Source organism: Microcebus murinus, chromosome 5 (assembly GCF_040939455.1).
Source record: "Microcebus murinus isolate Inina chromosome 5, M.murinus_Inina_mat1.0, whole genome shotgun sequence".
Taxonomy (NCBI): Eukaryota; Metazoa; Chordata; class Mammalia; order Primates; family Cheirogaleidae; genus Microcebus; species Microcebus murinus.
The window spans coordinates 107010007-107037133 of record NC_134108.1 but is presented as its reverse complement, the minus strand read 5'-3'; the positions used below and the strand labels follow the sequence as shown (position 1 = coordinate 107037133).

The 27127-nt window shown below is 58.6% G+C and overlaps 1 protein-coding gene across 1 annotated transcript; it reads left to right on the top strand.

The window, feature by feature from the left end:
• The first annotated feature begins 5262 nt into the window (after window positions 1-5262).
• Window positions 5263-26847, top strand: FGD2 (FYVE, RhoGEF and PH domain containing 2). The gene is made up of 16 exons (XM_012746933.3): window positions 5263-5655; window positions 8330-8528; window positions 10880-10960; window positions 11568-11716; window positions 13415-13571; window positions 13751-13889; window positions 14423-14481; window positions 14689-14835; window positions 15546-15638; window positions 19187-19266; window positions 19344-19374; window positions 19854-19946; window positions 20847-20978; window positions 24278-24424; window positions 25525-25671; window positions 26016-26847. Exons 1-16 carry the CDS (start codon window positions 5588-5590, stop codon window positions 26229-26231), a joined length of 1938 nt encoding a protein of 645 aa, XP_012602387.2. The 5' UTR covers window positions 5263-5587; the 3' UTR covers window positions 26232-26847.
• Window positions 26848-27127: the final 280 nt, after the last annotated feature.

The following is a 27127-nucleotide window of genomic DNA, read 5'->3' as shown; positions in this document are numbered from 1 at the left end:
GCCCAAGCTCTGAGAGTGCCAGCGCTGAAACCAAACCGTTCACACGCCGAAGGAGAAAGAGCTGCTTACGTTCCTCGCTGACGTCCTCCAGCCACCCGCCGCGTCAGGACTGACAGCGTTCCTGTCTGGCCTTGGCTGCTGTTCTGGCCCTGGAGCAGCCCTCCACCTGGCGCGGCCGGGCTGGCCACGGGGGCGGCTTTGCCTCCAGGTACCCCTCGGGCCTGGCACCGCCAGCTGAAGGGGAGCCGGCGGGAAGCCCTCCCAGAAGAAGGCCTCCACGCAAGGGGAGGTCGAGGCAGAGAGACAGAGTGGAGACATTCTGGCTGCTTGGGGGAGGGAGCAGGCTGGACGAGTCTCCAAGGAAGGCTGGCGCTTTCTTCAGCTTCCTCCCTCCCGCCAAAGACTGGCTGCTCAGAGTGCCCACCCCTTCCAGTGGCACTGGCAGGTGGCCTCTGCCCACCACGTGACTGCCCGACAGCGCCCCCACCAGGGCCTCCCGCAGACAGGTGGGGCGAGGGCAGGAGGGGAGGTGGGTGGGGAGGGGCCAAGGGCTGTAGCAGCCACCCGAGCAGGTTTCGGGCTGCCCACATCTTCCCTGGGGCCACGTCATCCCTCCTCACTGGCCTGTCGGTCACAGGCCATTAAGCCCTGGGCAGGTGCTGTGTGCTTGGCTGAGGCTGGGGGTGGGAGGTGAGGGGGATCCTGGGAACACGCCAGCCTGTCCCCTCCCAGGCCTTGTCTCCTCGGGGATAAATGCTCCTCTGGGGAGTCCTCACTCTCCCCTGAAAAAGCTACACCATCACGGACCCTTGGAGATTTCCTACACACACACTCTCACACACACTCACAGCATCCCAATACTAAATTCTGACACTCCCTGGCAGCCCCCAAATGCTCTCTGCTGCCCCAAAGTTACCCCAAGAAGGTTATTTGCGTGCCCCCAATCTGCACACAAAGCGCCCTCTGCATCCCTGGGCAGAGCTCCCTCGCCAGCCGACCAGGCACTGCCCAGCCCTGCAGATCCTGCACTGGCCTCCTTCCCTCCCGCCCTCCCTGCCTCTCTCCCCTCTGGGCTGCAGGGAACTGAGCTCTTCCATGCTTCCTGGGGCTTGAAAGCAGAGAAGAAGAGAGAAAAGCAAGAGGCTCATTCATGCCAAGGACCACTAGAGCCCTGAAATGGAGACATTGCCCCACTCGGAGGGAGATCTGTTCACAACCACCGGATCAGGGGCTCCCCTTAGCTCACAAGCGTCTCAGCACGGCAGTCAAAGCCTGCCAGAGCCAGGCTCCTGGGCCCCTTCAGCTGCGTGTTGCACCATTCCCGAGATGAGCAAGGCCTGCTCTTCCCACACTGGCCGTGGTCTCTCGAGCCTGCAGCCCTTTGCACATGCTGCTCCTTCTGCTTTGAATGCCCTTTCCTATCTTGTCCCCCTGAGAGTTAACTCATCCTTCATCCTTCAAGGGCATCTCTGCCAGGAAGCTTTCTGATGACCCTGTTTTGGGTGTTCATAACTCCCTTGTTCAAAGCACTTGCCACATTGTATTTTAGTGGTTAACAGGCCCATCTTCCTTACTAGAGTTTGCGCTAAGGGGCAGGGGACTGTGTTCAATCCACAACCTCTAACATAGTGCTGACACATAGTAGATGCCCAGGAGATACTTGTCCGTTGATTGCATGACGTCATGAATGGGGCAGAAACGATAAACAGAGAGGAACACCCGATCTCTAAGGAAAGGAATTTCCAGCAGTGGATTCCTGGAGGATGAACGGGTGGAGACACTCTAGGCAAAGGAAAGTGACTGGTCAAGGCAGGGAGGAGCCATAGCAAGGGGCTTCTCTCAGGAATAAGAATGCTAGCAGCCCAGGCCCACAGAGAGCCACTCTGTACCAGGCCTTACTCTAAGCCCTCATACTTGTTATTATCGCAATTAATCGTCATAACCACAGGAGGTTGACACTATAATTATCCCCATTTCACAGATGAGGAAAGTGAAGCTCGATTAGTGGCCCAAGGTGTTACAGAGAATCAGAACAACCAGGACTGACACAGAATACAGGATTTGACCTTATATGATGGGGGGGGCGGCGGTGAGTGCTGTGGTCTACAGTAAACACTGCGGGCAGTGGGGACGGGAGGCCACCTGTGAAGTGGGGAGAGCAGGGATGGACTGAGCCAGTGGGGAAGTGTGGGGACTCCGGAGGACAGACAGGCAGCCACCTCCAAGCCACCAACTTTGATGACACTGGTGACCTACAGAAGAAGCCTGTGCCCTTCATCCTGCAGGTAAACACACACCTGGTGCAGGAGCTGGACAAGCTGAAAAGGAAGGAGATCGGTGGAGAATCCACAGACCGCCATCAGCATGCACGAGCCTCACAGGGCTGGAGCCCTGCGCCGACCTCAGGACCCAAACACGGCTGCTGTGTCCTCTCCTGCCACCATTGGGACCTACAGCCCAGACCGTGCAGGCGACAGGATTCTGGGCCTGGAGCTCAGCTTAGCCCAGCTGACGCAGCACAGACCCCTACTCTGGGTCACACAGCCAGTACCTGGTGGGCCTGGGTCCCAACCCAGACTGGGTCTGTGCAGGGAAGAAGTGGCGGGAAACGTTGCCTGGGAGGGTCTTGGATGGCTGCCCCGATGAGTTTGGGGTGGCTTCCATGGGATAAGGGTGTGGTTTCAGAGACTGTGTGTTGAGTTGGAAGTGAAGGTGGGACATCTACCTGGTGATGACCTGAAGGTATCGCTGGGTGGCAGGGCAGGAAGAGGTGCTGCTGGGACCTCCGGGATAGGTTCTGAATTGGATGTGGGAGATTTGTGTAAATGAGACCAGGAGGCCTGGGCTCAGCTCAGGTGATGCCTGCAGGTGTAGGTGAGAGACTTCAGACAGAAAAGCTGGCAGACTGTGAGAGGTCAAGGTCAAGGTGGAGGGGGATGGGGGAGGTAAAAACCCAGAAGATGAGTGGAAACTGTTTTGGGGGTGTGGGCATTCTAGCCCCTCCTTCCTTGGCAGATGCAGCTCTGATGGTACCTGTACCACATGCAAGGGTGGGGTGGTGGAGGGCCTGTCCCCGTTGCTTGGGCCCAGACTCTCCTCTGGAAACTGAAGGCACAGGCAGCTGAGGGGTGGTCTTGGGGTGTGACATGTGTCCATTGCACACGCCTTCTGAGGTCATACTGTGTGTGCAACAGGTGGCAGGGCTGGGACTGGCCAGGAGGCACACATGCCCAGGGCACACAGAGGAGGCTGGGCACTGCAGTCACACCAGAAAGGGAGGCTCCCTCTTCCAAACCAGGAAAGACGTCCAGGAAGGAGTGGCATTCGGATGAATCTGATCGAGCATCTAGATCTAACCTCCAGGAAATCCCGAGGCAGCACTGCCAGGGGACCTACAGGACTGCCACCCAGTGTCCTGGTCAACTGTATGGGATGGGAAAACAGAAAGAACGAGGGTGGACCTGTGGGTGCAAAGTGGGCTACTGTGACAGCTCATTGGAATGGGTGGACCCTATGTGGATCTTGATTGGTAAAAATTATGACATTATGAGGAATTAGCACTTTGAGCTACTGTGACAGCTCATTGGAATGGGTGGACCCTATGTGGATCTTGATTGGTAAAAATTATGACATTATGAGGAATTAGCACTTTGAACGCTTTCTGGATATTTAATTATATTGGAGAATTATTGCTGAGTGTCTCTTGGGGTATGATGATAACAGTAATATTATTTCAAGTGTACATACACATGTACTATAACACATAAAACAATATTACTATGATAAATGTGTATGCATTTGTGTGTGTATACACACAAATATGCATTTGTGTGTGTATTTAATTAAAGAGTCCTTATCTTTTAGATACACACTGAAAATTTTATGGGTAAAATCATCTGACATCTGGGATTTTATTCAAAATGGTATGGAAAGGGACAGCAGATGTGGCCGCAGCTGGGACAGGGGCCTGGCTGTGAGTCGAGGGTTACTGGGTCTGGGTTATGGTTTACAGAGGTGCGTTGCACTGTTCTGTCTACTTCGGCATATGTTCCAAATTCAGCATAACAAAAAGTAAAAACAAACCAAGAAAGTGGGGCGGATTGGTGAGATTCAGGGCTGGGCAGGGCCTGGCATCCGGGGGAAGAAACAACTCAGACGGAGCAGAGAGGGGGCGGCTGCTGGGCGTGTGGGGTCCGGGGTTCACAGTTGCAGGGGCGTGAAGCTGTGCCAGGCGCTTCGGGTACCAAGATGACTAAGGCCCAGTTCCTGCCCTCCAGGACAAAGAACAATCTCAGTGGAGAGCCCGAACGGCCTGCGAGGCATGGACGAGGGGGACAGAGGCAGTGGGGCCATTTGTTCTGGAAGGGCTGGGAGACCGGGGGCACAGGAGGCATCAGGCAGAGACAGCCCGGCATGCCAGGAGCAGGGAAGCCTGGGGATGGAGCAGCAAGAATGTGGTCGTCTGGGCTCCTGACAAATCTCTGCTGGAATTGTAGGGCACCCACCCACTTTGCTCTGGAAATCTGACTTTTCTTGTGTTCTTCCTGCGTGACCTTGGGCAAGTTATTTAACCTCTCTGATCCTCAGTTTCTTTTGTATAAAGTGGGGATAGGAATAGGACCCACCTCATAAGGTTGTTATAGGATTAAATAAGAAAATACTCAACTGGTCACAGTGGCTCGTGCCTGGAATCCTAGCACTCTGGGAGGCCAAGGCAGGAGGATCGCTTGAGCTCAGGAGTTCAAGACCAGCCTGACAAGAGCAAGACCCTGTCTCTACTAAAAATAGAAAACTTAGCTGGGCGTGGTGGCATGGGCCTGTAGTCCCAGCTACTCGGGAGGCTGAGGCAGGAGGATCACTTGAGCCCAGGAGTTGGAGGGTGCTGTGAGCTGTGATGACACTACTGCACTCTAGGCAGGGTGACAGAGTGAGACTCTGTCTCAAAAAAAAAAAAAAAAAAAGAAAGAAGAAATAAAAAAGAAAAGACTCATAAAGCACCAAACAGAGTGTGCATTAGCTATTACTATCAGAGTTTCACGGAGGAAGCTGCCCTCCCTTGGGGCAACCTGCCTCCCTTACTAGGTTTGTGATCTATTTTTAATAAAAGAAGTTGTTTACTCACTGCCATGAGCAGGGGCAGATGCAGAAAAAAAGTTGCTGAGACAGAGTCCAGGAAAAGCCACTAGACCCCGTGAGGGAGAAAGTGCGGCTGGCCAGGCCAGTCAGGCCAAGAAGCCAGTCAGGGGCCTGGCTCCAGAAACTGCCTCTGTGCCCTGCTCCAGGGTAGCTTCTGGGTCTGGGGTCTACACGCCTGAAAATGCAGCCCCGTGAGGGAAGGGGGGCCTGAGCAGGCTCCTCCCCCTGCGGGGAGCACTGGCCTTTGTCCTGCAGGGGTGTGGCTCTGCGACCACTTCCTCTTTCCCCACTCTGAGGCCAGGAGCCGGCCTGCTCGGTCCTCGGGACAGGTGGGAGCAGATTCCTGGAGGACTAGCCCAGCTGTGTCCCAAGCTAGGGTGGCCGAGTGTGCCAGCCGGAGCCCTCCCTCCCTGCTTCGGGGGTGGCTGAGGACCACGTGGAGGCCTGCAGGATGGAGGGGGCGAGTGAGGAGAAGCTGGCATCTGTGTCCAACCTGGTGACTGTGTTTGAGAACAGCAGGTACGGGGTGGCTGGGGTGGGAAGGGTCACCACGGCGGGCCTGCAGCCTCGCCCGCCCCCGCTGCCCACCCCGGCCCCTCTGGCAGCTCAGACCTTCCCTGCCTCCAGGCTGAGACATGGGCCAGGGCCACCTTGAGCCTCACAGTGAGCTGTTCCCTCCCTGGCCCTGCCCTGGATGCCACCCCCGTCTGGGCAGCACCCACAACCCTTGGTCATGGGTTCCTTGGAGCATAGGAGAGTGTCGCTGGGGCTCCGGGAGCCGGGCAGGGGTGGGAGTGCCGTCATGTGTTGGGGACCGTCCAGACGTGTGCAGCTCTGTATGAGCATGGGCGGGTCAAACGCCGTGTTTGGGCTGCAGCCTCCGCCCTGTGCCCTCCAGCACCTGCAGGGACCAGCAGCAGGGACTTACCAAGCATTTACTCCCTGTGAGAAGGATAACCATGTAATTTATCACTCAGAGAGGACACGGTCGAAAGTGAAAGTGGATGCCAATAAAATTGGGTGGGCAGGAGACAGCAGGTAAAGCTGGGACTGTGTCAGGCAAACCCAGATGCACGGTCGGCTCTAAATTCACTTCATTGCTTATTTCATTTAATCCTCCAAACGCCTAATGGGGGTAGGTTCTATCCCCATCTTACAGATGAGGAAATGGAGACAGAGAGAGAAGGATGCCAAGTGCTGAAAGTTCACATGCTTTGAGGCAGCATTAGGGCTTTTGACTGAAGGGAAAAGGCTGGACCAGATGTATGGAGGTCATCGGTGGCCCTGGCAGGTGTGCGAGTGTGTGTGTGTGCATGCGCGCGCGTGTGCAACAATAATCCACACAGCAGGCGTTGCTTAGGCCCAGGAGCCCAGGGCTGTGTTAGGGACGGTCACAGGTAGGGTCCTCTGGACATAGGCTCTGAGGTATAGATTTGCCTCTGGAGGTTTATCGGTGAGAGGTTTGGGGACAACAGCCGTGCGGGTGTGTGAGGCAGGGCTGGGCAGAGGGAGGAGTTGAAGTGCAGGGACTGTAGAGGACGCAGGTGAAGGATTTCTGTCTCTGGATGCTAAGCTCACGGGATACCACCATGCAAAGTCACGGGCAATAGATGTCCTAGACGGGCCCAGATGCTGTGTTGACGGCACTTAGGACAGGCAGCGCCTCCAGTGCCCTTCAAGGTGAAGGTGGCAGAGATGTGCACCTAGGACAGTTCAACTTCCTGAGCTGGGTGGCTTTACCCCGCCTCTCCCAAGGTCTTTGCCAGGCTTGTCTTATTCAGCACCGAGGACAGCTCTCAGGTGCTGCCTTCCTGACCACCATCCCCTTGGGTGTGGGGCAGTGGCACCCCTCATTCAACACGCCAGGCAAAGGGCAGGGCGCTCTGGAGGAGCCCCGGGCATGCTGCGCTCTCCCAGGCATCGCCCCTGGCGGGACGGGGCAGCGCCTCCACCAGAGTGGGGTCAGAGCAAGTGCTGTCAGGAGAGTGAGAGGCGCCCCTTATTGAATGGGGAGCCCCATGACAGCTGCCTTGGCCTGGGCTTCCTTGTGAGGTCTCTAGAAGCTTAGCTGATCTGAAACTGGGGGTGACGAGGAAACAGATGCTGGCCTGGGGCACTCAGAGAGAAATGCAGAAGCTGAAACTAAATGTAGAAGAAGAAGCGTGAGATCAGCCGTTCCTGGGAGCAGCAGACCCCTGGGCTGAGGAACTGAGGACTGGGGTGCGGGGGGGGGGGGCGCCTGGAAGTAGCCGCCCAGCGCTGCGTCTCTTTCTGCCACGAACCGACTGTGAGGCTCGGGGCAAGTCACTTAGGCTCTCTGGACCTGTTTCCCCTGCTCTCATGTGGAGATGGACAGTTTCGGGGAGGGCTCAAGCACCAGTTTGGTTTGGATCTCACCTCTGCCACTTCAAAGCTGCAAGTGCCTTGTCTTCTCCGTATCTCGGTTTCCTTGGCTGCAAAATGGGGGCGATGGAACCCTTCTTCATTGAGTTTGGAGATTTTGTACCTGCCCAGCTCTCCCTTTCCCGCCTGTCTTTCTCAGGAGGATGCCTGCCCTACACGGTCATCACACGCCTTTCCACACCTGCCCAAATCGTTGGATATATTCAGTGAGGGTGGCCTCTGTTGTCTAAAGAATTGAACTGGCTTGCAGACCAGTACGCAGGGCGACAAAGCTGCGCTATTAAGGCCCCTCCTGGGAGAACAGGGAATCTGCTCCTGAGCTGGCCATTCTCCTGCTGGAGGTGTGGAGAGCGTAGCTCCCGCCGAAAAGCCCCAGCTTTAGCAGCTCTGCTCTCACTTTAGATTGTCCTATGGCTCCCACCTTCCCTTGACATAGTGGTTACTGATGCAGAAACTAAAAACAGGGGTGAGGTCCAAAGGTGAGGGTGATCTGGGAGGAGCCCCTTGTGCAGGAGGGGCTCCTGGACGGGTCTGCATTTTCAACAGGGAAGTACGCAGTTCCCTAGAGAATAAAATACAGTGCGTGCTGACTCATTTTGAAGACTGGAATGCCCAACGAAAGGCGTTGGGAAAGAAGAAGTCTCGCTTAGCAAGTTCCTACGGAGAGCCGGGCACTCATGGGCCCTGCATGCCAGGGATTCACGTCAATCAGCCCGAATCCCCGCCCGGGACGTGCTGTCATTCTCTCTGTTCTCCAGACAGGACACCCGACTATCTGTTCTGTCCTCAGGACCCCGGGCGCCGTGCCCAGAGCCCACAGGCCTCCCCAGCCCCCAGGGCCATGGGAGGAGCCCGACGTGGGGGAGGCCCTGGAGTCTGGGCCCAGGACAGTCAGCAGGAGGTACCTGAGCTCCCTGAAGAACAAGCTGTCCAGTGGGGCCTGGAGGAAGTCTTGCCACCCTGGGACCTGCCCCGGGCCAGGGACACAGGTGCCTGAGGGCTGGGGTAGAAGTGGGGAGCCGGCGGGGCGGGGGGCTTTCCACTGATCTCTCCCCACATCCTCCTCCCGCCAGGGCCAGCAGTTCCCCAGGGGGGGCTGTGTGGCCAGAGGTCGCTGGGAGCGAGGGTCTCCACACCGCCAGCCTTTGATTAACTAACAGTTGCCGCGCCCCTGCGCTTGGCTTCACGGATCCCTCCCTGCAAGGAAATCGAAACTCAGACAGCCTAAGGAACTTGCTCAAGGCCACATGGCTTTTCTCAGTCTTGTGAACCCATACCCTTCCCTGGTGTGGCCTCAGTTTACCCACTGGAGGAGGCCACACGCCCAAACTAGACACAGAGGTCTGAGTGCCAGTCTTCATGCCAGCAGAGCTTGGTCTGATGCTGAGCAGGTCACCACCCTTCTGTCGGTCTCAGTTTCCTGGTCTGTGCAGCCCGGCTCCAGGCTCCCTGGGGCCACATCCGGGCCCTCGGCTTACTGACTGTGACTTTGGGCAAGTCACTTTAACCTCTTTGTGCCTCAGTTTCCTCATTTGTAAAATGGGATAGTGATCATAGTAGTGTGTTCTGGTTGTCAGTAGCTACATAACAAACCACCCAAAACACAGTGGCCGGTGCAGCAATTGCTATTTCTCACAGCTTTGTGGGTTCACTGGGATGCCGCCGGATGGCCTTTCTGTTGGTCTTATTAGAGTCTGTCTGCCAGGACTGCCGTCACGAAACACCACCCACTGAGTGGCTTGAGTGGAAACGTGTTGTCCCACAGCTCTGGAGGCTGGAAGTCCCAGATCCAGGTGTTGGCAGGTCTGGTTTCCAGGGAGGTCTTTGTTCTTGGTTTGCAGACAATCGTCTTCTCACTGTGTCCTTAGTTGGCCTTTTTTCTGTGCACGCACATCCCTGCTGTCTCTCCTTCTTTTAATACAGGGTCTTATTTTTTTTGAGACAGAGTCTCGCTTTGTTGCCCAGGCTAGAGTGAGTGCCGTGGCGTCAGCCTAGCTCACAGCAACCTCAAACACCTGGGCTCAAGCCTCAGCCTCCCGAGTAGCTGGGACTACCGGCATGCGCCACCATGCCCGGCTAATTTTTTCTATATATATTAGTTGGCCAATTAATTTCTTTCTATTTATAGTAGAGGCGAGGTCTTGCTCTTGCTCAGGCTGGTTTCGAACTCCTGGCCTTGGGCAATCCGCCCGGCTCAGCCTCTCAGAGTGCTGGGATTACAGGCGTGAGCCACAGCGCCCGGCCAGGGTCTTATATTTATTTTTCCTCAAGAAGACACCCTAGGCCGGGCGCGGTGGCTCACACCTATAATGCTAGCATTCTGGGAGGCCGAGGCGGGTGGATCGTTTGAGCTCAGGAGTTCGAGACCAGCCTGAGCAAGAGTGAGACCCCATCTCTACTAAAAAAATTAATTGGCCAACTAAAAATAGAAAAAAAAATTTTTTTTAAAAGATACCCGAGGGCTTATTTTTAGGGGATGTGTTATTTTCCCCTCAAGCCTCAAATTGCAGCACGCACAGGATGGCCGGGACCTGACGGGGGAGCCGACCTTGTTGGTAGGGCTGCCCGCACCTTTCTGGTCACCTCTGGGATAGGAGCTGTCACAATGGGGCAGATGAGAAGGGCTGCTCGTCTTCTTTACCGCTCCACGAGGAAATGCATGGGTTGTGCAGCCACGCTGTGTAGCCAGGCCCATCACTAGGTCTTATTTTCGGGGTAGGGCTTCTATTGCACAAATGCTTAGAAATCCTGCTAGGGCTTATTTTATGGGTAGGCCTTATTTTTGGGGAAACACAGTACTAATCCAATCAGTTTAGGGCCCCACCCTCATGACCTTGTTTAACCTTCATTACCTCCTTAAAGGGTCCTTCACCAAATACAGTTACCCTAGAGTTAGGGCGTCAACATATGAATTTAGCTGGGGGGACACAATTCAGTCTCTAACAGGGTCTCTCAGGTAGCTGCAGTCAGATGGTGGCTGGGGCTGGAACACCCAGGATAGCTCAACTCAGGGGCCTGGTGCCTGCGCAGGGGCAGTGGGGAGGCCGGGCCCCTGGCGCTCTCTCCACAGTCTCCAGGCCTCTAGCCAGGCCTCTAGATGCGATGGTTCACAGCTCCCAAGAGAAAACAGGGAAACTTCCAGGCCTCTTGAGGCGTAGGCCCAGGGCTGGCGCAGCCTTGCTCCGCCCCGTGCTCTGCGAAAGGCAAACCAGGGCCAGCCAGCGGAGGGGGCGAATACCAAGAGGTGTGCTTCACCCGGCATCTTTGGGGACTGAGCCAAGGTCCCCACCAGGAGACCAAAGGTGTCCCTCCTTTCTCTCCCCGCCCCCCGCCCCAGCAGGAGCCCGAGGAGAAGAGGATCGTGCGGGAGCTGCTGGAGACAGAGCAGGCCTACGTGGCCCGCCTGCACCTGCTGGACCAGGCCAGTGGCCAGGGCACCCGCCGAGCCGGCACTGGCTCTCCTCACCCAGCCCTGCGCTGCCTTCCCGCCCCCTCACCAGAGCTGAGCTCCGACCCCTGGCTTTGACTCTAGACAGCCTTAGCCCGTTTAGCCAGTCGGGTGGGGTTGGGGCAGAATCCGGATGTAGCCCATTCGCACCACGTCCCTGGTGCCCAGCACGGCCCCATGTGCCACAGTCTTTCCGGGACCCCGGAATCCTCTCTGTCGCCCCAGTGCCCGACACCCACAGCATCAGCTCACCTTCACCCCTTCTTAGGCAGGGAGGGTTAACCACTGAGCACCAGTGCAGGGACCCTCAGCCCGGAGAGGTCCGGGAGCTCCACAGACCCCGGGCGGGCCTTTTCTGACATTCATTAGCTGCCGGCGTCCCCGCGGCTCTGGGCCCTGGCTTGCCGATCCATAAAGTGGCCGGGATACAGTCTTCCCTGCCTGTGTGCGGGGCTGTCACGAGGACGCTGGGAGACGAGGGAGGGGAAAGCAGTCACTAAGCTGGGGAGGCCCACGGTTCCCCTGGGGCTGGCTGTGGGCGGCCCTGGCGCCGCGGCTAGTGACGGGGTGGCGGCCGCAGGTGTTCTTCCAGGAGCTGCTGGAGACGGCCCGCAGCAGCAAGGCCTTCCCCGAGGACGTGGTCAGGATCGTCTTCTCCAACATCTCCTCCATCTACCAGTTCCACGCACAGTTCTTCCTCCCGGAGCTGCAGCGGCGCCTGGACGACTGGTGAGGCCACCAGCAGCGTGCGGGACGGCGGCAGCCCTGGGCAGCGGCAGCGGGTTCAGCCAGCTGGGCCCATGGCCTTGCTGTGCGGCCGGGACAGTCTCCTCCTCTGGGCTTGGTCGCTCTGCACAGCCAGGGGCTTGGATGAGTGACCCCCAGAGGCTGTGTGCGTGCACGTGTGCATGCGTGCGTGTGCATGTGTGTGTCTGCATGCGCGACTGTGTGTGTGTGTGTGCGTGTGTGTGTGTCTGCACGCGCACCTGTGTATGTGTGTGTGCGTGTGCGTGTGTGTGTGTGCATGTGCGTGTGTGCGTGTGTGTGTGCGTGTGTGTGTGTGTGGACTGCTTCCTGGGGAAGGGGTGGGGCAGGTGGTCACCAGGCGGGAGACGTAGGAGGCAGTGGCAACAGCAGTGCCGGGGCTTCCTCCGTGCCGGCTGCGGGCACACTTACTGACTCTCTCCGTCTTCACGCCAGCGCGCGGGGTGATGATGGCGTCACGGTCACACCAAAAACCCTCTTTGCTTTCAGAGATGACCACTAAAGTATTCAGTGGTGAAATTACTTGCTTTCTATATTTTGCCAAAGAAGTGCCATGGTGTCTGGGATATCATTTACCAATCTTTGGCAAAAAGGAACGTTAGTAATAGTTAACCTAGTGACAGAGTAATTGCTTACAATTTTTTATAGTAAAATGTTTTGTGAAAAAAGAACACCACAGCCGGGCGCAGTGGCTCACGCCTGTAATCCTAGCACTCTGGGAGGCCGAGGCGGGCGGACTGCTCGAGGTCAGGAGTTCAAAACCAGCCTGAGCAAGAGCGAGACTCCATCTCTACTATAAATAGAAAGAAATTAATTGGCCAACTAATATATATAGAAACAATTATCCGGGCATGGTGCCGCATGCCTGTAGTCCCAGCTACTCGGGAGGCTGAGGCAGGAGGATGGCTTGAGCCCAGGAGTGTGAGGTTGCTGTGAGCTAGGCTGACGCCAGGGCACTCACTTTAGCCTGGGCAACAGAGTGAGACTCTGTCTCAAAACAAACAAACAAATAAATAAATAAGAACACCACTATAAGGTTGTCTCCCATCTTTCTGATGTTTTAGATGAGAAAATTGGGGCGCAGAGAGGCCAAGTGACTTGCCCATGGGCAGCCGCAGCCGCTGGGAGGCAAAGGCAGGCAGCCCAGTCTGGAGTCGCAGACCCCCACTGCCCGCTGCGACGGTCCTCGGTGGGGTGACCCTCGGCCCACCGCAGGATGACCCTGGATAAGCTCTGACACCTCTGAGACGCCATTTCCTTATCTCTAAGATGAGCTAACGACTGTCCCAACCTGCAGAGTTGGGAGAATTAAATGAAATGAGACATGCAGCGTCTTGGGCAACACTGGCGTGTGGTCCCCATTACTGTCACATAATTAAGCGTCAAGTGTTAAGAGTTACAGAACGCCTGTTGTGGGCCCAGCACTGTACCGGGCCTTGTGGGAGAAGCCATCCGTGGGCCAGAATGGCCTCTGCCCTTGGGGGGCTCACGGTCTGAGAGGGGTGAGCACACACATGGGGGTGACCGCCCCGCCCCCGCCTGCACCAGAGTGCAGTGGAAATGCCTGTTGGGGGAGGTCAGGGAGCCTGGCCCACCCTGGCCCTGCCTAGAGTCAGGAGAGGGTGTCACAGGCTGAGAGCAATCCCAGGTGCCCCTCTGCAGGACGGCCGCCCCCCGCATTGGGGACGTGATCCAGAAGCTGGCCCCGTTCCTGAAGATGTACAGTGAGTACGTCAAGAACTTCGAGCGGGCTGCTGAGCTGCTGGCCACCTGGACGGAGAAGTCTCCCGCCTTCCAGGAGGTCCTCACGCGCATCCAGGTGACTGGGGCAGGGCCAGCACCCGCACTGCCACCTCCAGCGTGCGGTGGCTCCGTTGCCCTGGTGATTTGGGGCGTCTCCCAGGCTCAGCTGCTTCACGGGCCCCATACCCACCGCCCTGCCCCTTCCCTGTCCCCACTCCCCACTCTCACCCGCCCCCGCCGCTCCCATCCCCCAAGAGCAGCAAGGCTTCGGGCAGCCTGACGCTGCAGCACCACATGCTGGAGCCCGTGCAGAGGATCCCGCGCTACGAGCTGCTGCTCAAGGAGTACGTCCAGAAGCTGCCGGCCCAGGCCCCAGACCGGGCCGATGCCCAGAGTGAGGACGCGCCCGGGGGGCCCAGGGAGCCGGGGAGGCCTGAATCATTCCCATGTGTTTGTTGAGCTCCTGCAAAAATGGTCATGAAGACCATCAGTCACCAACATTGAGCGTTGGTACTTCATAGACAGTATTGACACCATCAGCCATTTTTTATAGACGGGGAGTCTAAGACCCAGAGAGGTTTAGTGGCTTGCTCAAAGTCACACAGCCAGAAAAAGAGCTGGGATTTGAACTCATGCCTGTATGATGCCGGAGCCCATGCTCCTTCCACCGTACCCGCTGGCTCTGTCTCGGGTTGGGGAACAGTGAGAACCCCCCAAAGCCACATGCCGAATCGCCACCTTTCAGTGGCTTCCAGTCTCTCCCCCCTGGGCACCGTCCAGACACCGCCCGTGCCGGGCTGCTCGGGCAGGGCTGCTCCTGGGGGCTGTCGTGGCGGGTCCCGAGGCCCCGTGTTGAGCCTCAAGGGCCTCCTGCCCCAGCCACCAGCTCTGGTTTTCAGGGGCTGACTCTGGCCCTGCCCCCTTCAGAAGCCCTGGACATGATCTTCTCGGCCGCCCAGCACTCCAATGCGGCCATCACAGAGATGGTGAGCTGCCACCGCCCCTGCGGCCCTGTCCCCTCCTCCTGCCCCACACACCCTGGCGGCTGTGCCCACTCGTCCCCTTGCCCCGCCCAGGACACCTGTCCCGCTGCTGCTCTGCTCTCACACTCCCGTCCCCTGCCCTGCCAGGCAAACCTGCTGAGCAGGTGAGCCCGGCCTGGCCTTGGCTCAGGGTGCACGCCCCCTCCCCAGGAGCGGCTGCAGGACCTGTGGGAGGTGTACCAGCGCCTGGGCCTCGAAGACGACATAGTAGACCCCTCCAACACCCTGCTCCGCGAGGGCCCAGTCCTTAAGATCTCCTTCCGCCGCAACGACCCCATGGAGCGCTACCTTTTCTTGGTAGGGGTGCCGGGAGCCCCTGCCACACTAAGGAGGGAGTCGTGGCCCACCGTGTGCCTGCTGGGCCTCCATCCGGCACTGCGGGAGGGACAGGGAGGAGCCTGCTTCTCCGTCTTTCTCTGCTTTGGCACCCAGGTGACTCTGGACAAGTCACACGCTGCCTCCAAGCCACAGGGATTTCCAACCCACGGGTTTCCTAGACACGCCCTAGGAAGCGGCAGAGTCAGAATTTGAACCCAGTCTGGCTCCAAAGCCTGTGGTATTAGTCTGTGCTCTAGAGGGTGCACAGCAGGAGGGAATGGGGTTAGCTTCTAGGAAGAACTGCCCTGGGTTTGCACTGAAGAGGCCAGGTTATCCCGGGAAAGATCTGGACAGGTGGTCCTGCCTGGAGGTGGGGGTAAGGGAGGTACAACCTCCTGTGAACCTCACAGCCCCGCGCCCCTGTGAGAAAGGCCTCATAGGTTGCTGAGGTCTGCTAGAGTCCCTTGGTGCCCGCAGGTAGGGTGTCCCTTCAGTGACCGTCCCAGTGGGATTGGGGGCTAGACAACCCTTCCTCATCACCTTCATCGTCACCTGTGACATCCCGTGAGCTGCCCAGAGTGTGGCTGGCGGGGTGGGGGCATGTTTAAGGCGTTCGGCCCACCCCCGGGGAAGCCCCACCCGCCACCCTGCGTGCCCTGCCCGCCCGCTCACGCCTGCGCACCCCGCAGTTCAACAACATGCTGCTCTACTGCGTGCCCAGGGTCATCCAGGTGGGCGCCCACTTCCAGGTGAGGACCCGCATCGACGTGGCCGGGATGAAGGTGAGAGGCCCCCACCCACTGCTGGGCTGCAGCCTGAGGGGGGGCTGAGTGTGGGGGGTGGCGGGAGGTTCTCACTGGGAGAGCCGAGGCCCGCGGGTCCTGGGCACAGGCGGAGCGGAAGCGCTGGGCTTGCAGCTCTCACGTGTGGGCTCCCGCCCTCCCACCCGGCGCCCTCCCACCCGGCGCCCTCCCACCCGGCGCCCTCCCCGGCTTCCCACGGGCCTGGCCTGGTCTGGGGCCGTGCGCAGCCCCGCCTGGCCTCTCTTTGCTCTGCCTACTGTCTACACCACAGCCCCGCCTGGCCTCTGTCTGCTCTCCCTACCGTCTACACCACAGCCCCGCCTGGCCTCTGTCTGCTCTCCCTACCGTCTACACTGCTCCTGAAACTTTATGCCTAGCACGCATCATGTTAAAGTGCAGGCCCGAGTCGGTGGCCGGGGCGGGGCCTGCGCCCTGCGTCCCAGCCGGCTCCGGGCTGACGCGCGTGCTGTGGTCCGCAGGCCACGTTCTGAGAGAGAGGTCTGCGTTGTCCGCCTGTGTCCCCACCGGACAGGACTGCAAGTGGGCAGGGGCAGCGGCCAGCCGCGGCAGTGCCAGTGACGGGCGCCCCTGGGCCCTGCAGCCCCGTCAGACCCTCGCGGCAGCCCTGTGATGTGGGGGCTGTTATGATCCCCCAGATTTCTTGTTTTGATCTTTTAAAAATAATTTTAATTTTACCACTTAAAAATATAGATAATACAGATTCTAAAATCAAACAATGTGAAAAATATATGCAATGAAAATTCTCCTCCCTGCGCTACCTGAAGGCAGCCCTGCTCCTCGGGAGCCAGAGCGAGCCTCGCGCGCGCAGACAAGTAGCGTGCAGCCGCTTCCTCGCTTACACCACGAGCCTGCCGCACCCCGGACACTTCTCTGCACTTGGCTTTTTTATTATTATTATTTTTAATTTTTTTTTGAGACAGAGTCTCACTCTGTTGCCTGGGCTAGAGTGCCGTGGCATCTGCCCAGCTCACAGCAACCTCAAACTCCTGGGCTCAAGTGATCCTCCTGCCTCAGCCTCCCGAGTAGCTGGGACTATAGGCATGCACCACCATGCCCGGCTAATTTTTCTATTTTCAGTAGAGACGGGGTCTCTACTCTCTACTCTTGCTCAGGCTGGTCTCTAACTCCTGAGCTCAAGCAATCCTCTTGCCTGGACTTCTCAGAATGCTAGGATTATAGGCGTGCACCACTGCACCCGGCTAATTTTTCTATTTTTAGTAGAGATGGGGTCTCAAATTCCCAGCCACAAGCAATCTTGCCTTGGCCTCCCAAAGTGCTAGGAATTGCAGGTGTGAGCCACCATGCCCAGGCTGCGCTTCACTCTTTAAACTAACTAGGGCTGCTCGGGCTTGTATGTCTGGAGTCCTTGGTGAGTGAGGCTGAGAAAGGCAGGTGTATAGAGGCTGCAGATGGAGAAACGGAGACAGGTAGCCCAGTCTCAAGGACGTCAGGGACCCAGGGATAGGAAAAGAGGCAGAGACTGACAGATGGAAAAGCCAAGAAATATACAGACCAAACCAGAGTCACAAAGAGAAAAGAGACAGGAGCCTGAGGGGCTCTGGCACGTGGAGTGTGTGGTGAGCGCTTGTGAGCCCCGTGCGGCCCGCCGGGCCCGTGTCTGACGCTCCGGCAGCCACACAGCACCCTCTCCTGGATGGCATGGGCCTGGCAGGTACATAGCGGTCGACCTGCCCCTGTCTGTGCAGGAACCATTTTCTTAGTTTGAGGTTTGGAGGCAGGTCTGGCCTTCGACCACCATGATGGTTCCCACTGGCCTATGATGCTCAGCCTCCTCCTTCCTGGGTGTCAAGGAGGCCTAGTTTGTAGCAGCTGATTCTCCTTAAGGTCTGAACTGGTCTTGATGTTTTGCCATCCTGCACAGGGGCAGTCTGGGAAGGGGAAAGGAGAGCAGCAGGCACACATACCCAGGAGCTCCGTGAACAGCTGTGCAGGTTGTGCACTGCACGAGGACCCCTCATCTAAGACGGTGCCATCTACAGCAGACTGCAGATTAGCATGATCATAGATTGTATATTTATAGTTAGAATTGTCCGGCAGATGGCAGTCAAATGTCTGGTTCCAACAAAATCTGGATATTATGCCAGTTTGCCAACAGATGTCAGTAAAGTGTTTTGAGGAAGGGTGTCCTTTTCTGATGAGCACAAAGGCACTGTATGGACTAGCAGGGGACTAAACTGCCTCCGACTGAGGAACGTGGTGGAGACGTGGCATGGCCGGGCATGGGAACTGTCCTCCTGACACCTAACGGGGAGCCGGAGGCCTCTGCGGGAACACGTGGGGGCATCTTGGACCCTCAGGTCGGGCGCTGCCCCCGTCCCCCTTTTTCTTCGAAAGCGTCCTCTTTCTTCCGACTTCTGGACTGCAGACCTGGGATTTCTCCCTTCTCTTCCCTCTCCCAACCCGATCACCTTAGAGGCCTCCCCTCTCTCCTGCAGGAGGCGGGCGCTGGGCAGGCCTGGACCGTGGGCGGCATCGCTTCCTCGCCGGCTCTGGGCTGCGGCTTGCCCCTTTTGCGCAGATCCGGCCCTCCGCGCTCGTGCCGGGGTGCCTTTCCCCAGACACCTCTTGCCACATGGCCTCCTCCACTCATAAACCCGGGGGGGGCTTCTCCCCGCTGCCGAGGGCGCTGAGTCCAAATCTCAGCGGCCCCTGTAGGAGGGCGAGGCTGGCCTGTGCGGCCGAGCCGGCCCAGCCCGAGGAAGGCTCACACTCAGCGCTCTCCGGGTGTGGCGGGCTGCCCGTGTGCAAAGCCCTGGGCGCCGCGCGGCGGGGAGGCCGCAGAGGGGCTCCCGGGCCGGCCGGATTCAATGGCAGCACAGTTCCCCTGCGCAGAGACTCTCGGGCTCTGGGTCTGTGTCTCAGGTTCCCTTAGTGAAGCTCTCTCCACGCTGCCCGGGACAGGTCCGTGCTCACAGGACTCTGCGGTGGGATGAAAGTAGATAGATTTCCACCTGACTCTCAGGGGCTGAAAACCTGAGTTGGAATCCTTATTGTGCCCCTTAGGTGCTGTGTGGCTTCAGGCAGGTCTTTTGCCCTTTCTGAGCCTCCTTTTCCTCATCTCCTAAACGAGGATGTAATATCTCCTTCCCAAGATCGCTGGGAAGATTATTTCCTGAACTTTTAAGTATGGACGGTTTGAAGCCAAGAACACAGTACAATGAACCCTCATATACTCGTCCAGCTTTGAAACCCAGTTTCCATTTTCGGTGAACCCGCTGTCAGGAGCTGTCACCTCCGCCTCACCCTGGGCCACTCAGCTGCTGTTAAAATTGCAGCAGCTGGAAGTCTCATTTGCTGAGAGCGAGGCCCAGGTGCAGGCACACTTTTCTGGCTCGACAGGATGGGGCGGCGGTGAGCAGCTCCCCATCCCTGTCCCTCCGATCTGCACTGTCCCTTGGGCACAATCCGCCTCCCTCCGCTCCACAGTGCTGCCCCTGGAGAGGGGTGACAGGTCGGGACTGGCAGCCTCCCTCCTTCCTCCCCAGGTGCGGGAGCTGACTGATGCCGAGTTCCCCAACTCCTTCCTGGTGTCCGGGAAGCAGCGCACCCTGGAGCTGCAGGCCCGGTAAAGGGCGTGGGCCGGCCGGGCGGGGGACGGGGAGGGGCCGCTGTCCTCAACGCCCATGTTCACTTCCCGAGCAGGTCCCAGGAGGAGATGATTTCCTGGATACAGGTACAGGAGCGCTGCGGGGCACCCGGGATCCCGGCCCCAGCCTGCCCAGGCTGCCGGGGAGGGAGGGGCGCGTCTCTGTGTGCCTGTGTGCGCGTGCGTGTGCCTGTGTGTGCGCGTGCGTGTGCCTGTGTGTGCGCACTGCATGCCCGGCACGCCCCTGCTCCGCGCTCTGCCTAAGGAGCTGCTCTGCGCCAGTCTGCAGTCAGACCTGGGTGCAAGTCGTGCCGCCTCTCCTCTCACTGCTGAGCTGGGCATCCTGCAGCAGGCCGCCTAACCTCTCTGAGCCTCTGTTTTTGCATCTGCAACCTGAGTCTAATGTTGATAGTCTCTCCTCCCTGGAGTCCGCCCACGTGTGCTCAGAACCCAGTGCCTGGCGAGCAGCACGCTTTCGGCAGGGTGTGTGGAAGGTGCGGATGGTGCACAGATGAGCCCCCCACACACTGCCCAACCCCCCAACCCTCCCGGCTGCTCCACCCCAGGCCTGCCAAGCCGCCATCGACCACCTCGAGAAGCGGAATGAAACCTTCAAGGCTGCGGGCCAGGGGCCCGAGGGGGACCCCCAGGAGCAGGAGGTAAATGGAGCTTTTCGCATCTTTTGCTGCAGCCTCCAGACCCAAGCCTGCTTGGAGGCACAGGGAGTGTCACTCACCAGGAGTAATTTTAAGGGACCAGGGAAAGCCCTCCCATCCCCACAAGACCCTACTCAGTGCCGAAGCTTTCCCTGCTAGCAAAACTTCCTTGGGGAACCTCCATATGCAGCTATCGCGGGAAGGGTTTCATATCTATGCGAGCTCTGGCTGCAGGGTTTTCGGTTTGAAAGTATCTGAGATATGTAAGACTAAGGGAGGGGGGCCGGGTGCGGTGGCTCACGCCTGTAACTCTAGCACTTTGGGAGGCCAAGGCGGGAGGATCACTTGAGGCCAGAAGGAGTTTGAGACCAGCCTGGGCAACATAGAGAGACCCCCATCTTTACAAAAAAATATAAAAATTAGCCAGGTGAAGTGGCGCATGCCTGTAGTCCCAGCTACTTGGGAGGCTGAGACAGGAGGATCGCCTGAGCCCAGGAGGTCCAGGCTGTAGTAAGCTATGATGATGCCACTGCACTCCAGCCTGGGTGGCAGAGCAAGACCCCATCTCTTAAAAAAAGAAAAGACGAAGGGAGTGTGTGAGGTGGGGCGGAGGTTAGGGAGAATGTCTGATTTGATTTCATCTTTGAGCTCTGAAGTCCGGCTTGCGGGGACACTTGGCTGAGTCACTTGACCTCTGGGCCTCAGTTCCCTCACCTGCAAGATGGGAATGACAGTAACTAACGTATCACATGCTCTTTATCAGTTTAGTCAGCGTCATGTAGAAGCCCCTGGGAACGCAAGACACAGAACCCCCGGCACGCGCGGTGGGCGGAGGGCGCAGGGCTGAGAGCAGGAGCAAAACAAGGTTATGGGGTGCCCACCCCTCTACTCCCTCACCCGCAGCTGAAGTCTGAGGAGCTGGGCCTCCGCGCGCCACTATGGGTCCGGGACAAGATGGTGACCATGTGCATGCGCTGCCAGGAGCCCTTCAATGCCCTGACACGCCGACGCCACCATTGCCGGGCCTGTGGCTACGTGAGTACTTCTGCCCACACCCTACCTTCACCTGTCCCACCTTGGCCTCTACCTGTCCCACCTGGGCCTCCACCTATGCCACCTAGGCCTCCACCTGTCCCGCCTAGGCCTCCACCTGTCCCACCTAGGCCTCCACCTGTCCCACCTAGGCCTCCACCTGTCCCACCTAGGCCTCCACCTGTCCCATCTAGGCCTCCACCTGTCCCACCTTGGACTTCACCTGTCCCATCTAGGCCTCCACCTGTCCCACTTAGGCCTCCACCAGTTCCACCTTGGACTCCACCTGTGCCACTTAGGCCTCCACCTTTCCCACCTAGTCCTCTACCTGTCCCACCTAGGCCTCCACCTGTCCCACCTTGGCCACCACCTGTGCCACCTAGGCCTCCACCTGTCCCACCTTGGCCTCTACCTGTCCCACCTAGGCCTCCACCTATCCCACCTTGGCCTCTACCTGTGCCACCTAGACCTCCACCTGTCCCACCTAGGCCTCCACCTTGACCTCCACCAGTCCCACATTGGCCTCCACTTGTGCCTCCTTGGCCTCCACCTGTCCCACTTGGGCCTCCACCTGTTCCACCTGGGGCTCTGTCCTCCCAGCTGAGGCCCTGTACTCTCCCTCCTGGCAAACTCTGCCACTTCAACCAATGCAACCCAGTAGCACAGCTCTGAAGAGGCTGCTATTTTCCGATTTTACAGATGGGAAAATGAGGCTCAAAGAGGTTAAATGACTTGCTTAAGACATCCCCTGAAGCTGACCCTATTAATTCACCTGCCTTCTTACCACCATTTCCCAAGACCCCCAGACCCGGGGCTAGCAAATGGTCTCCAGTTCCAGGATAGGGACATCCAAACCCTGCAGTCCCCTCAGGCCTCGCACCTGCACCTCACCAGCCCCATGCCCGTTATGCACCTGCCCACCCTCGCTGCCGTCCTGTCTTCTCGCCCTGCCTTGGCTAACTGTCCCCTTCCCTTCTTGGCACCCTGGCACCTGGTGGTTCTGTTGCTAACTCTGCCCTCCTGGTTCAGGCCTCAGTTTCCTCCCCTGTGCCATGGGGATTACAGTACCTCCCTCCCGGGTCAGGCAGGGTTCACGCGGCAGGAGGGAGGCTGAGCAAGGGGCGCGCCCACTCCACTCTCCCTCGTACCGGCCCAGCGCTGGTTGTCACTGGCAGATCTCACTCTGCTTTTTAAGCACCTGCTGTACCCAGCTGTTCCCTGTTGACACCACAGCCCCTCCATTTGCCCTGCAAGCAGAGAAGCCCTTTGCAGCCTTAGTCCTTAATGACCTCCAGGGGGCAGCAGGAGTCCAGCTGGGCAGGTTGGGACCAGTTAGGGAGGTGTCCCCAGAAGTAAGTTTCTGGGAGACCGAGGACACACCTACACTCAGGTGTTAGCGATGAGCTACGTCCCAAAGCCAAACAGAAAGGACCTGGTGATGTCCTTGGTGACGTCCGTGAGTGAGAGTTCAACCCATCCGCACTTACGACTTTGCAAGTAGCTCTTAAAAAATCAGTTCAAGTAGCGAAGAGATTCGAAGAGGCACAAAGAATGACACCCATGTACCTGCCTTCCGACTTAAGCTGTAAAGTACTCTGACAACTCAGTGAAATGTGTGACCCTTGCTTGGACGCTGGATGGGGGAGAAAAAGCTACCAAGGTTGTCATGGGGACCCTTGGGGGAAATGTGGTTCTGAGCCGCACGTAGATAATATTGCATCCAAGTTAAATTTCCTGACGTGACCCCGACATTGTGCATAGGGAGAACGCCGGTGCTCTTAGAAGATAGCAGCTACGTATTTAAGGTTGAGGTGTCACAATGACTGTGATTTATACTGAAATGGTTCAGAGAAAAAAATACATATGCAGAGAGATGAAGTGTGGCAAAAATGGTAACAATTGGTGAACTGGGTGGGTGGCATCATTGTGTTATTCTTTCAACTTGTCTGTAGGTTTGAAATTTTTCAAAACAAAAAGCTTGTGGAGGAAAAAAACCAATATTTACTTAATTATATTTAAAATGTTAAGTATCAGTCAGGAGTGGCTCACGCCTGTAATCCTAGCACTCTGGGAGGCCGAGGCGGGCGGATTGCTCGAGGTCAGGAGTTTGAAACCAGCCTGAGCAAGAGCGAGACCCCGTCTCTACTATAAATAGAAAGAAATTAGTCGGCCAACTAATATATATATGAAAAATTAGCTGGGCATGGTGGCGCATGCCTGTAGTCCCAGCTACTCGGGAGGCTGAGGCAGTAGGATCGCTTGAGCCCAGGAGTTTGAGGTTGCTGTGAGACAGGCTGATGCCACGGCACTCACTCTAGCCTGGGCAACAAAGTGAGACTCTGTCTCAAAAATAAATAAATAAATAAATAAACAAATTAGTAAAATAAAATGTTAAGTCTCTCAAGAAAAAAACAAAACACACGAGACAGTTGTGGGGCGTGTGCGTGCCCTGGTGCTGACCGCGGGCTCTCGTGCCCGTGCAGACGGGGTGCCGGCCAGCCGTGAGTCATCCTTTCGGTGGTTCGGGTGCCAGTTTCTGTCTCTCCTGCCTGCCCGACGGGAATCCTTGTGCGGGTGGGGCAGGCCGGGCCTCCTTCTCCGGGCCCTCCCAGGCCACGAGCTGTGCTGGGTGCAGGGACCGGCTGCCTGAGTGCCCCGCCCCGTTCTCTTGCCCTCGCTTCCGAGCCCGCGGCCTGGACCTCCCGAGGCACCCCAGTCCTCCCCAAAGTCACGTCTTGCAGCACCCCGTGACTTTTCCAGCACGACCCACGGCGGCCCGTGGGGGCTCCTCCGTGGTGGGCTGGAGGTGGGCCCTGCTCCCCCGAGTACTGGTGGCAGGTCTTCCTGGCAGGTCACCAGCCTGTCACTTTTACATTAGCCCATACTTGGCACTATGGTGGAGCAGAATGCGAAGTTTGCACGAATCCTAAAGCTAAACCGTGTGGGGTTAAAGACACGCCCTGCCGGGAGGGCCGGTCTGCAGGGAGCAGTGTGGCCCTGGAGGCAGGCAGCCCACCTGGGGGGTCGCCGGGAGAGCCAGGCGAGGTGGCAGAGGGGCAGCACTTGGGAAAGTGAATCGGATGCCGGCCCGTCCCAGGGCTCACAGCTGCCCTCTTGAGAGGGGACCTGGCGGGCAGTGGGGCCCCCGCTTATGACCCCAGACCCCAAGCTCCCCCATGATGGGCCCTGGCCACCGTGGGGAACAGCCCCGCTCTCGAAGTTCCTTTCCCTCCCCACTGCCCTGGTTGCTCTCATGCCCCCACCCCCGGCCAAGGCGAGCCCCTCTGCCTGTCCTCCCGCAGGTGGTGTGCGCCAGGTGCTCCGACCACCGGGCCCAGCTGCAGTACGACGGCAACAGGCCCAACCGCGTCTGCTTCTCCTGCTACACCTTCCTCACCGGGAACCTGCTCCCCGAGGACAAGGAGGACAAGAGGCGGGGCGTCCTGGAGGTGAGGGCCGCGGTCCCCACGCTCGTCCTTCGTCCTTCCGTGCAGAGACGGTGTGCCCGGCGACCCCCGCGTGCTGGCACTGTCCTGGGTGCCGAGGAACAAGCCTGCCGTGGCACCCCTGCCCTGCTGCTCCCTCCGTCTCTGCCCACAGACCCCGCCGCCCCCACCCTGCCCAGACAGTGCTGGCCTGTCACCAAGCAGAAGCAACTTTTGGCCACAGGCTCTTGCGCCGTCCTCTGTGTCCCTACCCAGTAACGGCTTGCCCCGCTGGACACCTGCTGTTCACGTCCCCATGCCCTGCCCCAGCAGCCCCAGGAGGGGAAGAGAGCTGTTGTCACTGATCCATTTTACAGATGGGGACACTGAGGCTCCAGGTCAGGCAGACTGGAGACTCCATTCTAACTGCAAGGGACTCCACAGGCCAGCAGGTCCCATCCCATGGAGACACAGGCCCAGAGAAGTGACCTGCCCCAGGTCACACGGCAAGTTAGGAGCCAGCTCTTTGATCTCGGCCACAGTTGTTCCTTTTCTTGCCCTTGGGGCCTTGCAAGCCAGTCCCCACCCACCTGGGGGGTGCTCCTGAGCTCCCAGCTCAGTGCTCCCCGAGCCGCTCCCCTCCAGGGCACCAGCGGTGCTCAGGCTGGCACCACCGGCACAGGTCAGCCAGCCCAGCACCGTGACCACAACCCACCGCCCGCCCTGGACACCCCACTGTCTCCGGAGGTGGGAGAAGGTCCCAGCCTAGCGGGGCTGAGAGCAGCTCCCAGGCTCAAGCTGGTGTCTTCCACAGACACGGCCCTTCCCTGCCCCCGTCCCTCCACGCCCGCCTCACCAGCAGGCACACGGCTGCTCCCAGCGGTGGGCGGTGGGCGGGCCGGCCCCTTCTCGGCCCCATTCTGTCCCTGTGGTGACACACGCTGCCAGTGCAGGCTGGCTGGGCTGTGACCCAGCGGTGCCAGTGGCCGGCTGTGTGACCACAGGCACACGATGGACCTTGCGCCTCAGGGACAAATAAGCTCCTTGCAGGGCCGCTGCGGGGATTAGAAACGGGGCTGACGTCTGATGCTCTGTTCCCTGACAGTCCCTCCTTCTGCTGTTAGAAAGGGTCCTCGGCCGGCCCCGGCCAGAGCCTGATGTGTGGCTTCCTGCAGCTGGTCGGGGACAAGTGGGGCAGGAGCGGCCCCCGGGGCTGGTGTTCGATCCCTCGGGATGAGCCCCTCGTGCTCTACGTCTACGCTGCCCCCCAGGTAAGGCCGCACCTGCCCTGCCCTGCCCGGGCCTTGGCCTTCCCACGGGGGTGGGGTGGGGGCGAGTATTGTTGGCCCCATATGTCAGATAAGGAAACTGAGGCCCCGTGAGGACATGGCACCCTCGAGTCACAGAGTTAGTGGGCTTCAGCGCTAAGGCCAGCCCCCAGGTCACAGCGGCTTGCCCTCAGGGGAGGCCTCCTCTTCCTCGGCGCACTCCGCAGCCGCCCCCTTCATGAAGCTTTGGGACGTGAGCAGTGGCATGTGGCCGTGACCGTCGCGGTGGCTGTGGGGGCGGTGGGGCTGACTGGTGGACAGTGGCCCACCACTCCCTCCTCCCCCAGGACATGCGGGCTCACACCTCCATCCCCCTGCTGGGCTACCAGGTGACCGCCGGGCCCCAGGGGGACGCCCGGGTGTTCCAGCTGCAGCAGTCGGGCCAGCTCTACACCTTCAAGGCCGAGACCCCGGAGCTGGGCGGCCGCTGGGCGAAGGCCATGGAGCGGGCGGCCAGTGGCTGGAGCCCCGGGGAGCCGCACGGTGGGGGCCTGTCCGACTGAGCCCCGGCCGGCCGCTGCCCCGCCCACCCCCTCCCGCTCAGCCCGGCGCCTGCCGCGGCCCGGCCCAGGGCCTCGGCGACCTGCCACCCAAGCTGTGCCTTCACATACCCGGTTCCAGTCACCTGTGCCCGGACCACGTGCCCTCACTGGGGATTCAGAAAAAATATGAGTCCGTTCCTGTTTGGGAAGGGGACAACCAAGTGTCCCAGTTTGCCCGGGGCAGAGGGGATTCCTGGGCCACGGGACTTTCAGCGCTAAAACTGGGGCAGTGCCAGGTAGCCAGGACTGTGGTCACCCCGGTGTGGTTCTCAGGACCACTCACTAGTGTCACCTGGGAGCTTTAAAAAAATGCTGGTGCAAAACATACACATAAATTCATTTAAAAATTAAAAATTACCAGTGCCTGTATTGAAATACCAGCAAAGGCTTCTGGTTTAATTAGTCTGGCGTGCGGGAGGCATTTGTGTTTTCTAAGTGCCCACGTGGATCCACGCAGCCTGGGCTCCCTGGGTGAAGAAGAAAGCAATCGAAGACCAAGGTGGGGGCCCCTGTCCAGTGCCAGGTGTGACAGTGATAATCACCGTGAAAAATAAACATCTGGGGGGCCGGGCACTGCGCTACGTGTTTTCTGTGGGTTATCTCATTTTATGCTTCACAGTTATAATTTCCATTTTTCAGATGTGGGCACTGACTCAGAGAGGTTTAGTAATTGGCTCAAGGTCACACAGCTAGTAGATGCCAGAGCCAGGTTTTAGCTCCCCGGACCAAGGTCAAAGCTCTTTCCATGGGTCCCAGAGCAACAAGCCAGCAGTGGGTGGGGGGGGGGGGAGGAAGGGGGAAGAAGGAGAGGAAGAGGAGGGGAAAAGTGGGAAAGGTGGGAGGGGCTCCTCTGTCCC